Raw genomic sequence first — 12,004 nt, 5'->3', positions numbered from 1 at the left:
TTTTTTTTTTTTTGTGAAAATTTAAATGATTATGTGAAACAATTTAACTGCTTAAATGTTAACTTTTACCCTGCCACCACCCCCCCTCACAGGAGGACAAATAACTTTGTTCTACATTATATTAATTTGAAATAACTATTCTAGGTTATTTAATCTATTTATGATTTTTTTTTTGATTGATTTTTGTAAATAATTGAAGTGTTTAAATGTTGAGTGTGTTTTTTAATTGTTTGATGAAACGTGTGCGCACTAAATAATCCAAATACTTACCAAATCCTTACCTCTTCTCCTTGGCTGGGTTTCTCCTGGAACCCTTACCTGGTCTTGCCGCTGATCTTCTCCTCCAAGATTTTCTGCTTCTCCTGCAGCTCCCTCCTCTTCCTCTGCTGCCTGCCTGTGTGAAGCTCCTTGATGACAGGATCGTCCTCTGAAAGAAACACAACGTTCGAGGTCACTTTTGAGTGAAGCTGAGAGCTCGTCTGAATTTGGCAGAGTTTTGATCAAATCAAATCTTTTCCTCATCAGAGAAATGTAAAAAAAAACAACAAGGTTTGAAAGTTGCTTTCTTACCCCTGGCCTGGATCTTGGCCTCCTTCTTCTGGCTCCTGGTGATGGCCTTGAGGACCTGGTTCCTCTGGTGCTCCAGGAGGCGCAGTTTCAGTCTTGAAAACAGGCTTCTGTTTTGAGGAGGTTGCTGACTTTCCTCTTCCTCCTGTTCCCCAGAGTGTGCCTGTCCTCCACATTTCTCCTCCTCCTCCTCTTCATCCAGTCTCAGTCTCTCCTTTGCCTCCTCCAGTTTCAGGCTCTTCTTCTCCTCCTCCTCATCAAGTCTCTCCTCTTCCTCCAGTCTCAGTCTCTCCTCCTCCTTCTCCTGTCTCAGTCTTTTCTGTCTTTGTCTTCTCTCCTCCTCCTCCTCCTCCAGTCTGGGTCTGTTTCTTTCATACACCTCCTTCTCCTTTCTTAGCTCCTGTCTTAGCTTCCTGAACTCCTCCTCAGTCCGACTGACCTGTCTCAGTAATTTCTCTCTTTGTTCTCCTCTTTCCAAACTTACCTGTCTCTCTCTCTCCTCCTTCTTCAGCCCCTGTCGCTCCCTCTCCTCCTCTTTCTGTCTCAGTCTCTCCTCCTCCTCTTTCAGTCTCAGTCTCTCCTTTTTCTCCTCCAGTCTAAGTCTCCTCTTCTCCTCTCTCAGTCTCTTCTCCTCCTCTTTCTGTCTCAGTCTCACCTCCTCTTCTTTCAGTCTCAGTCTCTCCTCCTCCTCTTTCAGTCTCAGTCTCTTCTCCTCCTTCTCCAGCCTCAGTCTCTCCTCGTACTCTTTCAGTCTCCGGCTCTCCTCTTCCTTTTCCTGTCTCACTCTCTCCTCCTCCTCCTCCAGTCTCAGCCTCTCCTCCTCCTCCTCCCTCAGTCTCAGTCTGTTTCTTTCATACAGCTCCTTTTCCTTCTTCAGGTCATGTATGGCCTTTCTTAGCTCCTCCTCAGTCAGAATCACCTCCTCCACCCGTCTCAGTAATTTCTCTCTTTGTTCTCTCCCTCTTTCCAAACTTACCTGTGTCTCTCTTTCCTCCTTCTTCAGTCTCAGTCTCTCCTCCTCCTCCTTCTTCAGTCTCAGTCTCTCCTCCTCCTCCTTCTTCAGTCTCAGTCTCTCCTCCTCCTCCTGCAGTCCCAGTATTTCAGCTCTCGGTGTTCTCCTTCTTTCCAAACCTACCCATCTCTCTCTTTCTTCTCTCTTCTTCAGTTTCAACCTCTTCTTCTCCTCCTCCAGTCTCAGTCTCAGCTTCTCCCTCTCCTCTGGCTCCTGGCTCTGTCTCCTCTCCCTCCTCCTCATCCTGGCCGTACCTACCCTTCTGTCTTCCTCCTCCTCCGACTCCCATCTCTCCCTCCTCCTCATCCTGGCCATACCTACCCCTCTGACTTCCTCCTCCTCCCCCGACTCCCATCTCTCCCATCTCTCCTCCTGTCTCCTTCTCCTCTCCCTCCTCCTCATCCTGGCCAGTCTTACCCTTCCGTCTTGCTCCTCTTGTCTCAGTGTCTCCTCCAACTCCCATCTCTCCCTCTCCTCTCGCTCCTGACTCCGTCTCCTCTCCTCCCTCCTCATCCTGGCCAGTCTTACCCTTCTCTCTTCCTCCTCCTGTCTCAGTGTCTCCTCCAACTCCCATCTCTCCCTCTCCTCTCGCTCCTGGCGCTGTCTCATCTCCCTCCTCCTCATCTGGGCTATACTTACCTTTCTCTCTACCTCCATCACCTCCTGTCTCAGCGTCTCCTCCAAATCCCATCTCTCCCTCTCCTCTCGCTCCTGGCTGTGTCTCCTCTCCCTGCTCCTCAGGCCGCTCATACTTACCTTTCTCTCCACCTCCTCCTGCTCCTGTCTCAGGCTCTCCATACTTTTGATCTCTCTCCACAAGCCTCTCCCGCCTCTCTCTTCTCCTCCTCTCCTCTGCTCCTCTCTCCTCCCGGTCATGCTTTGAATCAGTTTGTTTTGCTTCTCGCGTCAGTATTCTGAAACATCAATTTATCAGAACATTTGTTTAGTTACAAAATAAAACCAAAATACCCTTTGTTTTATTTCACATCTTAAAGTCATTTATCTCTTCATGGTCATTTACTGTTTACAACTGATTGTTTGTATTGGATTGAATATTTATGGGGAAGTGACAACATGAAGGACCATGTGATTTTAGTTCTGACTAATAAACTCTGTTCAAATAGTAGTGAGGGCTATAATAACAGCAAAATCTGACATTTTGCTGCTGCTGCTGTGACTCCTGAATTTCCCCTCGGGATAATCGAAACGTGTCCTCTTCTATTCTAGTGACTTTGACACCAGTACAAAGCATGATATTCACATCTCTTTGCAAACAACAGGATCAAGTCTTGTCATATTTGTATCACAGAAACAGTCCCAAAGACACGTCAGCACATTTAAAAAATATGACCTGGACAGACATGTAAAACTGTAGTCAAGTTATCTTTGTGGCCCATAGCTGTACACTCATATGGTCTCCTCGATCAATGTTTAACTGTTTAGCGCTGTGCTGCAGCATGTTATGGCTGAAACATTAGCCGAAAACTGTGAAAACAGATGAAAAACTAGCTTGTGTTGCCATAGCAGCGGCCTTGCGACCACCGAGTTCGCACGGCAGAAATCGTCCTGTTTACACTCACTTAAACCAAATTAATTCATATGAATGCATGAAAAGAAAAATAAACCAATACCGAGGTAACTTTGGTGGTTTACAGACAAAAATCGTCTTTCTTTCAACACACGTCTGAAGCATTACCTTGGTTTTGTTCAACTTCAAAGTATACTTGTAACACAACGATGCGGACAATGTCGCAGCTGAAACTATCAAAGCTAAAAACTGGATTTTAACGTGAAATTCACACTGAGATTTACAATCGGAAAAGTAATTAAGCACCCCTTTTAGACTATTTATGAGCAAAGATCCGTTTCGCCCCAACGGATGATTTAAACTCTGTCAAACCTTTTGAGAGCGTCACAAATCTCAATAAAAGCCAGCAATCGCCATAACCTTTGGTGTTATTCGTTAAATTAGTTCAGATAACTGCTGACAGACATGTGTTCAGTGACAGTAAAGACGCAGAATATTTACGTAAATAAAAGAAAGATAATCCTTCATCCATCGTGTTATGATTAGAGCTAACAGTGTACTGTTTAATGGCTATTTAAATGATCTGTTAAAAGATAAACAGAGCTAGCATGTGCTGCGGTATTTTATGGCTAAAACATTAGCCGAAAACTGTGAAAACAGATGAAAAACTAGCTTGTGTTGCCATAGCAGCGGCCTTGCGACCACCGAGTTCGTGCGGCAGAAATCGTCCTGTTTACACTCACTAATACCAAATCAATTCATATAAATGCATGGACATAAAAGATAAACCAATACCGAGTTAACTTTGGTAGCTTCAAGACAAAAATCGTCTTTCTTTTAACGCATATCTGAAGCATTACCTTGTTTTTGTTCAACTTCCGAGTACACTTTCAACACAACGGTGCGGGCAATGTCGCAGCTGAAACTATCAAAGCTAAAAACTGTATTCTAACTTGAAATTCACACTGAGATTTACAATCGGAAATGAATTGAAGCAGCCCTTTTAGTCTTGTTGTGATCAAAGGTCCGTTTCACCCCAAGGGGTGATTTAAACTCTGTCAAACCTTTCAAAAAGTCACAGATCTCAACAAGAAATACATAAATACATGCATGAAACACACAATATGAAACCTGTTACGATTAAAAATGCATTTTATTGAGTTGTGCTTAAGCTAGCCAAGCTTTAGCAGGAAAAACTGCAACATACCTCTCCAAGTGCCTTGGTGAAAAAGGCGGAAGGAACGTCCAGCTTGATTTTATACCCCGATGAATTCACAGATTCTAGAATTCATCTGCACCAATCAAATTCAGACGCAACCCGTGCGTCCCTGACGTTTTGACAATAAACAAAATAATACAAAATATTAAAACGGGTGATAAAAGTCCAAATTATTAACCCTCCGATGCCTGCTGGAAATTTAAAAAAATTATCCTTTTTTTTTTTTTTTTCCTTGGTAAGAATTGATTATTTTCCCAAAATTTTCACACGTCGACTCCAGTGGTTTACATACGTCGACGCTTTCAGCATAAACACGACTTGATGTAAAAATGAATCAAACTTTTGATAACCATGAAATAAAATACAAACACAATTTTCATTGAGTAGAAATTGAGAGTTTTGATCCGGTAATTCAGAGGTTGAAAGTGGGATAAGCGGCTCTCTTTTATTGAACTCGGGATGAACGAAGCCCATCCCGACCGTAGGAGGGCGGTATGGGGCCGACTTTTCTTATTGGCTGTGAAATAACGCTGGGATGAAGAAGACTACGTGAACCTATCAACACTTGGAGGAGAGGGCTGACACAGGAGGAGAGGTGAGACTGCTGACATCTTTATCATTGTTTAATCAACAATGCACTGGACCAATACTTGAAAGTCTACTGTAAACACGGGTATTCCCAAGCGATAAAGCGAGGTTACGTCCTGAGCTGTTACTGTACACTACTTTGTATTGTTTTAATCTAGTTTAAACCATGTTTCCCGCCCCTAGCAATCACTTATCAAGTTCTCCACCTCAGACAGCTGGAGAGGCAGAAGGTGTGGAGGTAGGGTTAGACTCAAGTGAAAGGAAATCCACAAATTTTAGCCAGATCATTTTTTACTGCTCACATAAAATGAAGGAGCCAGTTAAGTGATGGTAGGGTCGGGAATAAACATTAACAGAGGTTTGCTTTAAAGATTCAGTGTGTATTTACCAGAACAGACTGAAGGCAGCAACTTCAGAAAATATAAACAAGTCATTTTAAAAGAGCGTAATCTCCAAATAATATGGTTCATGTGTAAACTTTGGGTGATTTTTATGTCCCCACAAACAGCAGATCCCCTTCATGTTTCTACAGTAACACAGAGCACACAAACTCCTGACATACCTACACATTTTTCTATTCAGACCAAAATGCACTGATTGAAACATTTTCTAAAGACAGAACTGTCATTTTGCACATTTGAATATCTTTAATTATTTTAACAATTAATTATTATCTATAATTAAGTTTTGACTTCAAAAAATGTCTTCACTTTGCTCAGAATTTGTTACATTTTCACACTGCGGCTGTGATGATCCCATTTCACATCTGTTCACAGGTGTTCTTCTGTCATTCATGGATTGTAGCCGTCATCCGTCCTTTGGTCGTTCTTCCTCTGTGTAGGCAACGTGGAGACCACTGAGGGGGAGAAGTAGCCAGCGTTCAGCACTCAACTGCTTGACTGTTTTGAGTTCACCAGCTGAGAAAGCAAAGTGCTCCACGTATTTCCAAACTGTCAATGTGAACACGCGTACGCTCTCCAGATAGACAGTGGAAGTAAAGAAGTGATTTGAGACGCAGTCTCTCTGCTGTTTCTCAGTGGTTTGCAAAGCACATAGAGCACAACACTGATTTGTTTTTTAGATCAGCAGAAAGTGATCCAGTTCTCTCTGGGAACCAAGCTTTGATTTTTCCAGCTTCTGTGAGAGCCAGGCCAAAGTGAGGCTGTACAGGCTGTACAGGCTGTACAGGCTGTACAGGCTGTGGACACTTTTTTTTCTTTTGACTTCTCAAAAAATGGCTTCGTCCTACCAGGGGCGCGACGTTCTTTTGGGACGAGCTAAGTGGTGTAGTTGGCGGAGGGGGGGGTTAAGTCTGGGTTCCCTGGGACCCAGTGGAGAGCAGGGCGGGGGGGGGGGGGGGGGGGGGGGGGTTCCCTGGGACTCAGTGGAGAGCAGGGCAGGGGGTTGGGTTCCCCGGGACCTGCCGGAGAGCAAGGCCCCGAGGGAGAGCGGGGGCTAAAGGTGTGGCTGCCAGGGGCGGGAGACTTGGCCCCCGACCCGCCTAGGGTTGGGCCGGGGCCCGCGGGCTGGGGTGCATGGGTTACATTCATTCTCAGTTAGCGCACTTTACAAATCAACCAACAACTTCACACATTTTCTTTCTTCTCCACAAAAACAAGCCGCAAAGTCAAATCACTCCTGGATTAACAACGCCTTCAAATCAGCTTTGCTGCTTTCTTTAAGCTGTCGCATCCTTGTCAATGTCAGTCTGTCTATTTCTCTCAGCCATCTCACACTTGCCATCTTTTCTTAGCTGTGGACTACCCATCGTGCCCCGGAGGACATCCCCAGAGGACATCCCCAGAGGACATCCCCAGAGGACATCCCCAGAGGACATCCCCGTGTGTCTCAGTCACTCTCCAAATCACCTCCAGCTGGACCACCTGGATCTTTACCTCATACATTTCCCTCTCGCTTTAAAGCTACACTGACACATACACACAAGTGGAACAGAGCCAAACTTTCACTTTAATCTCACCTTATTATCTGCATCGACCCATGAGGAGTGCCATTCTGGAGACTGCAGGGATGCCAAACTCCTGCCATGGAGGGCCAAGAGGCTGCAGCTTTTCTTTCCAACCAACAACTCCACCAGCTGATTCCACTCATGACCTCACCTTCAAGCAGAGAGCAGGGACCAATCAGTGGAATCAGCTGCTGGAGTTCTTGCTTGGAAGGAAAAATAGTTGGCACCAGTTTGACATCCCTGCTCTCGAGCTTTCCGTTCTAACAAAAAGATCCCGTCTAGCTGCCTAAACCTTCCAAAGCAAACTAAAAACATGACAGGGGTATGAAAACTCTTTAGGCTGATACGCCCTAAGTCTCCTGATGTGTTTACCTGCAAGTTCAAAGCTTTTCTGTTGGTCTTTACTTTTTTCTCAGCTTATCTTTCAGCCTTTTCCCCTTCATTACAGATCAGGACTCCAGGGCTGGAGTAAGACATGCACCGAGTGATGTCGGGAACAGAAAATCAATTCAAGCGGCTCACATCAAATTAAACAGAGAAGATGGACCAGGACAGGGACTCAGGGGCGCTACTGGCTCAGGTGATCTGCTCTATTTCACAATAAAACAGCACACACAGACTCTGGCTGGTTAGTCAGACCAGGGAACCCTGAACTTTTCCGTCAGTGAACATCATAACAGTTGGTACCAGAGACCAGTGACCCTCTGCTGGGGGAGGACACCAGCAGACCAATCCAAAAACCATTCTGTCTGCACGCACATCAATAAACTCCTGTTCAATTCAGTTTTTACAACAATGAATAGAATCTTCATTTGTAAATAGTTTTGTATGTAGAATTCATTTTTCAGCCTATAAAACACCACTGAACTCAAATCAAACTGTCCTCTCAACTGCGAGCCTCATTTCTGCTTTTCTTTACAGGAAATGGGCCACCAGCTTTTCCCAGAGAAGGATGCAGAGTTACTGACCTGTCACATAGACTATGTAGATGTATGGAGGGTAGGGAAACTCTGTGTGTGTGTGTGTGTGTGTGTGTGTGTGTGTGTGTGTGTGTGTGTGTGTGTGTGTGTGTGTGTGTGTGTGTGTGTGTCCGGTTTCGCACTCTACTGGCAACTTTAGAGGACTGCAACAGTCAGCCTTGAGGTTTCATGTAGAGATGGAACATGGATGCGATATAGACTCCTAATCTGCATCATTTGCATCATTTGCAGCTTCAGTTCTCTGTTTATGTTTAAGCCAAAGTGTTTTAGGACAAACCAGAGTTTTGTACCTTTTTTATTTTCAGGAAGAAAACAATCAAGGCTTTATTTGCACATTTTTCTGTATTTATTCAAATCATCGATCATTTTCTGTTCTACACACACATTTACACAAGTGAGCACACACACGTTTCCTCATATGACTGTCGTGTTATGACTGTGCCTAAAAATCATCATTGAAATTGTTATTGAGTGATGAATAAAAAGTCAACCTTGTACGACTGTTCTCTGACTCTCTACGCAGGTTTTTTTTGAAGCAGCAGAATGAACACTGGGCACATACACAACATCCAAAATGACTGTTCAGACATTTCTTATCAAGGGTCCAAGTGAAAGCCGGGAAAAGCTCGTGTCAGCGCACGTCTGGGTTTTGATCAGGGTGAGTTGAGCAGCTTCCCCAGCAGAGCGGTGAGTGCATTAACGGGAATACTCACACGTGCTCTCTGGCTCTTCTAGCTGCAAACACAAGCTTTGACGCCGCCATGGTAACAGGGTCTCTGCTCGTACTCTTTGCAGGCTTTTCACTTTGCCACCGAACCCACCACCCAATGTCTGCTCATGTTGAGGAACGAGCGCTGGAAGAGAGCGTGGAGCATCCTGTATATTATGTGGACAGCGTGGCTCTGCCATTTACCATAGTTTTTGGTTATGAAGCCAAAATAGCTCAGTCACAGGCGCCTCCATTGCTAGCTGTTGTGCAGCCAGAGTCTGAGCAGTAGAGACTATGAGGGACTCGGTAGGAATCAGAGTGGAGACGGGTAAAAATAGATTTTTTTTTTCTCTTTTGACTTTAGAGTCTTATTTCTTCTTGGCTCTCCCTCCCGACATGTTTTACAATCCCCCAAAAACCCGCAGTAAGGAGCGTTAGAGTTGTTCAATTTTGCATTTTAATTCCCCCTTCTCCAGTTCCAAACTCCTTCTTCCTTCCTCTCTGTGGAGAAGCGCAAAACACAGCCCCAAAAAACAGTGTCTGGCTCCCATAAACATCTGATTTCTGAAATAAGGAACAAGTAGGGCTGTGCTATTTCTGTTACCTAGAATCCCAATTATACAACATGAAAAGTCATCCTAGAAGAGTCAGGACAAATGTTGGCATTCAGCTCAAACTCTCTTAAATGTACAGGAACAGTGGTGAACCTCCACAAATAAGAAGCACCTTATTCTGAGGTGTCTGAGAAAAACTCCATGTGTCCAAGCTTTGATGACGTTTCAATGATAATACCACTACTACTACTACTACTACTACTACTACTACTACTACTACTACTACTACTACGACTACTACTACTACTACTACTAATAATAATAATAATAATAATTGGGTCAACATAGCACTTTTCTTTTTTGTCAATTTTTGTTTGTTTGGAAAGGCACATGTGACATAACATTGCTTTGGGGAAAGGGTACAGTATGCAGTAAACATTCCACACGTTCACTGTGGTTATGAAAACAATCATTGCCAATCCTTAGTTTTAATAGATTTAACAACAAGGAGAAGAGGTGAGCGGAGGAGGGGTCTGGCTCCGTTTCTTAACTTATCTGGAATGAGACACATCAACATTTTGACCTTTGCATCAACCCAAACCCAAACCTAAACCAGGTAGGTGGATTCACAAGAAACAAAACGTGGTCAGATTACAGAGATTAGGGGTTTCACGTACTTTGTCCAAAATGACCAAGTCCTGAAAAAGGATTCCCTTTGACCCTTCAAAGAAAATGACCACCACTCAAGACTGTAAATGTCCTGTACAATAGCAAGTCACTCTTCAATTGTAGGTGCCTGGGGTTTTAACCACTTTCTGGTGATTGTCTTTTTGCTTGCTGCCAAAAGCACAGCCAGCAGCGTTTTGTCTCTCAGAGTCCAGTTTTCAAAAGAAAAATCTCCCATATACAGGGCTTCCAACTTAAGAGGAACGTCCTCAGTAAAGATATGGTTCAAATGCTTCCACAGCTGCTCCCAAAACGCTTTGATCCATTGACAACTCCAAAAAATAGGACAGTGATTTGCATCTTTTTTTTGTCCCACAGAGTCTCCAGCAGGTGTCTCCATTGTTCTGAAGTTTTTCCTGGGCTGGGGTTACCAAAAAACATCTACCAATGTTTTTCCAGCAGAATTCCCTCCATGTGTTGGAGGTTGAGCTCATCCATTGTAACTTCAAATCTTTTCCCAGCTTTCACTTGAAATGGATACGTTTCCCTCCTTCTCCCACTCATTTCCTATATAGTTTGTATCACCCTGTTTAGATAGCAAAATACCGTCATATAGTTTAGAAATGAGCTTTGTACAGTGTGAGCCTGTTTCAACACAGTTAGAAACACACTGAGGGATTCTCAATCAGATTTTCCCACTTTTCTTTCAAGTTTTGATTCAAAGAAGTTCTAACCTGTAAATATCGCTGGAAGTCATCTTTTTCTAAACCATGAGATTTTTCAAGTTCCTCAAAACTCTGAAACATCCCTTTCTGAATAAAAGTGTAACAGGTGCTCAAGCCTTTTGAGACCCAAGCCCTAAATCTGCCATCAATCCTATTTGACTCTAAGGCTCAAGTATTTGAGTCCCATTCCCTAACCCACATGTTTTGGTGATCCTTTTCCAGGAAGATAAAACTGTGAGGAACACAGTTCAATCAGATAGGGCTCCGTTACTCTTTATTTTAGCTCTTGGTTTATTGTACAAAGCAGCAATTACATCAATTAGGGCAGTGTTTCCCAATCCTGGTCCTGGGGGACCCCCCTGCCCTGCACCTTTTAGATGTTACCCCACTCCAGCACACCTGATTCAAATGAATGGCTCGTTATCAGGCTCCAGCAGAGCTCGATGACGAGCTGATCGTTTGAATCAGGTGTGTTGGAGTGGGGAACATAAAAAAAACATGCGGGGCAGGGGGGTCCACAGGACCAGGATTGGGAAACACCGCATTAGGGTCTGGTGGAATCCAAATTTAGGCATTACTTTATAACAAAAGGTCCATGAGACCCAGTCAAATGCCTTCTCTGCATCCAAACTCAGCACAAGGGTTTCTAATCTTTGTTGCATTGAACGGTCCAGAACATGTCAAGTTTTCCTGATGTTGCCCTGAGTCTGTCTCTGTCTGATAAACTCCATTCTAGTCGACTTTTTTTAGCCGCCTAAATTGACCTCTTCATTTTAGGCTACTTAATGCAGCTCTTGACTTGAAGCCTTGAAATAGCTCAAATTGACCTCCTCATTCTGGACTACTTCTGCCACATTCGTAAGATGTGCTCCACAAACAAAGACTCATTCATGTCATTGTCACATTGAGCTGGTGTATTGAGCTATTATTGTGGCAAAATGATTTGTGTGTGGGTCAGTGCATCCACACATATGTGAACTGATCCACAAATGTGTGGACTGATTCACAAATCTGTCAAATATTTACAAATGTGTGCACAAATCCACAAACGTTTGAACTGATTCACAAATAAAAATGTAGCCTGAAATGGCTGAAAAGTCTAATTTTTTTTGTTTGTTTGTTTTACAAGACCTAAAAATCCACACAAATCATCGGCTACAACTGAGGCAGTGTGGATTGCAAAGTGGCTGAGGCGTGGTGCTACAATAATTGCGCCATACCTGGCAGCCTGCGCCTGGGAGCTTGAGCTCAGGGCAAAGTGATCCGCCTCTCACAGACGGATTCCTTCTATTTTTCTCATTTGCAGATCACTGGCCCTGCAGGACTGTAGCAAACATCACGTGCACACAGACAGTCCATCGGGAGGCCCGCCTCAGTCGTAACGATGACAACAATGATAGGATTTTATAAAACACCCAGACTTTTCAGCCATTTAAGAATATCTATCTATTTGCAAAGCAGTTTAAACATTTCTGGATTTGCAAAGACAT

The 12,004-nt window shown here is 43.8% G+C and overlaps 1 protein-coding gene across 2 annotated transcripts; it reads right to left on the bottom strand.

The window, feature by feature from the left end:
• LOC141786760 (uncharacterized) lies at positions 1-6,985 on the bottom strand. Of its 2 annotated transcripts, none has more exons than XM_074665272.1 (3): positions 6,893-6,985; positions 571-2,493; positions 1-427 (listed from the first exon to the last, which is right to left on the bottom strand). In XM_074665272.1, the coding sequence occupies exons 2-3, from the start codon at positions 2,453-2,455 to the stop codon at positions 315-317; spliced, it is 1,998 nt and encodes a 665-aa protein (XP_074521373.1). In that variant the 5' UTR covers positions 2,456-2,493; positions 6,893-6,985; the 3' UTR covers positions 1-314. The 2 variants fall into 2 exon arrangements, with proteins under 2 accessions (XP_074521373.1, XP_074521374.1); XM_074665273.1 differs by lacking the exon at positions 6,893-6,985 and adding an exon at positions 4,315-4,392.
• Between the last annotated feature and the right edge of the window lie 5,019 nt (positions 6,986-12,004).

The sequence above is a fragment of the Halichoeres trimaculatus genome, unplaced genomic scaffold, assembly GCF_033239565.1.
Source record: "Halichoeres trimaculatus isolate MK-OKI-2021-1 unplaced genomic scaffold, fHalTri1.1 fHalTri1_scaffold_87, whole genome shotgun sequence".
Classification (NCBI taxonomy): Eukaryota; Metazoa; Chordata; class Actinopteri; order Labriformes; family Labridae; genus Halichoeres; species Halichoeres trimaculatus.
Note: the sequence above shows the minus strand (reverse complement) of the source record. Positions and strands in the feature narration are given on the sequence as shown.

Excerpts from the sequence above, each read along its gene's own strand:
- LOC141786760 (XM_074665272.1), bottom strand. The coding sequence starts at position 2,455 with ATGACCGGGAGGAGAGAGGAGCAGAGGAGAGGAGGAGAAGAGAGAGGC. Across the intron at positions 428-570 it reads GGCCAAGATCCAGGCCAGGG|AGGACGATCCTGTCATCAAG; the intron begins GTAAGAAAGCAA and ends TGTTTCTTTCAG.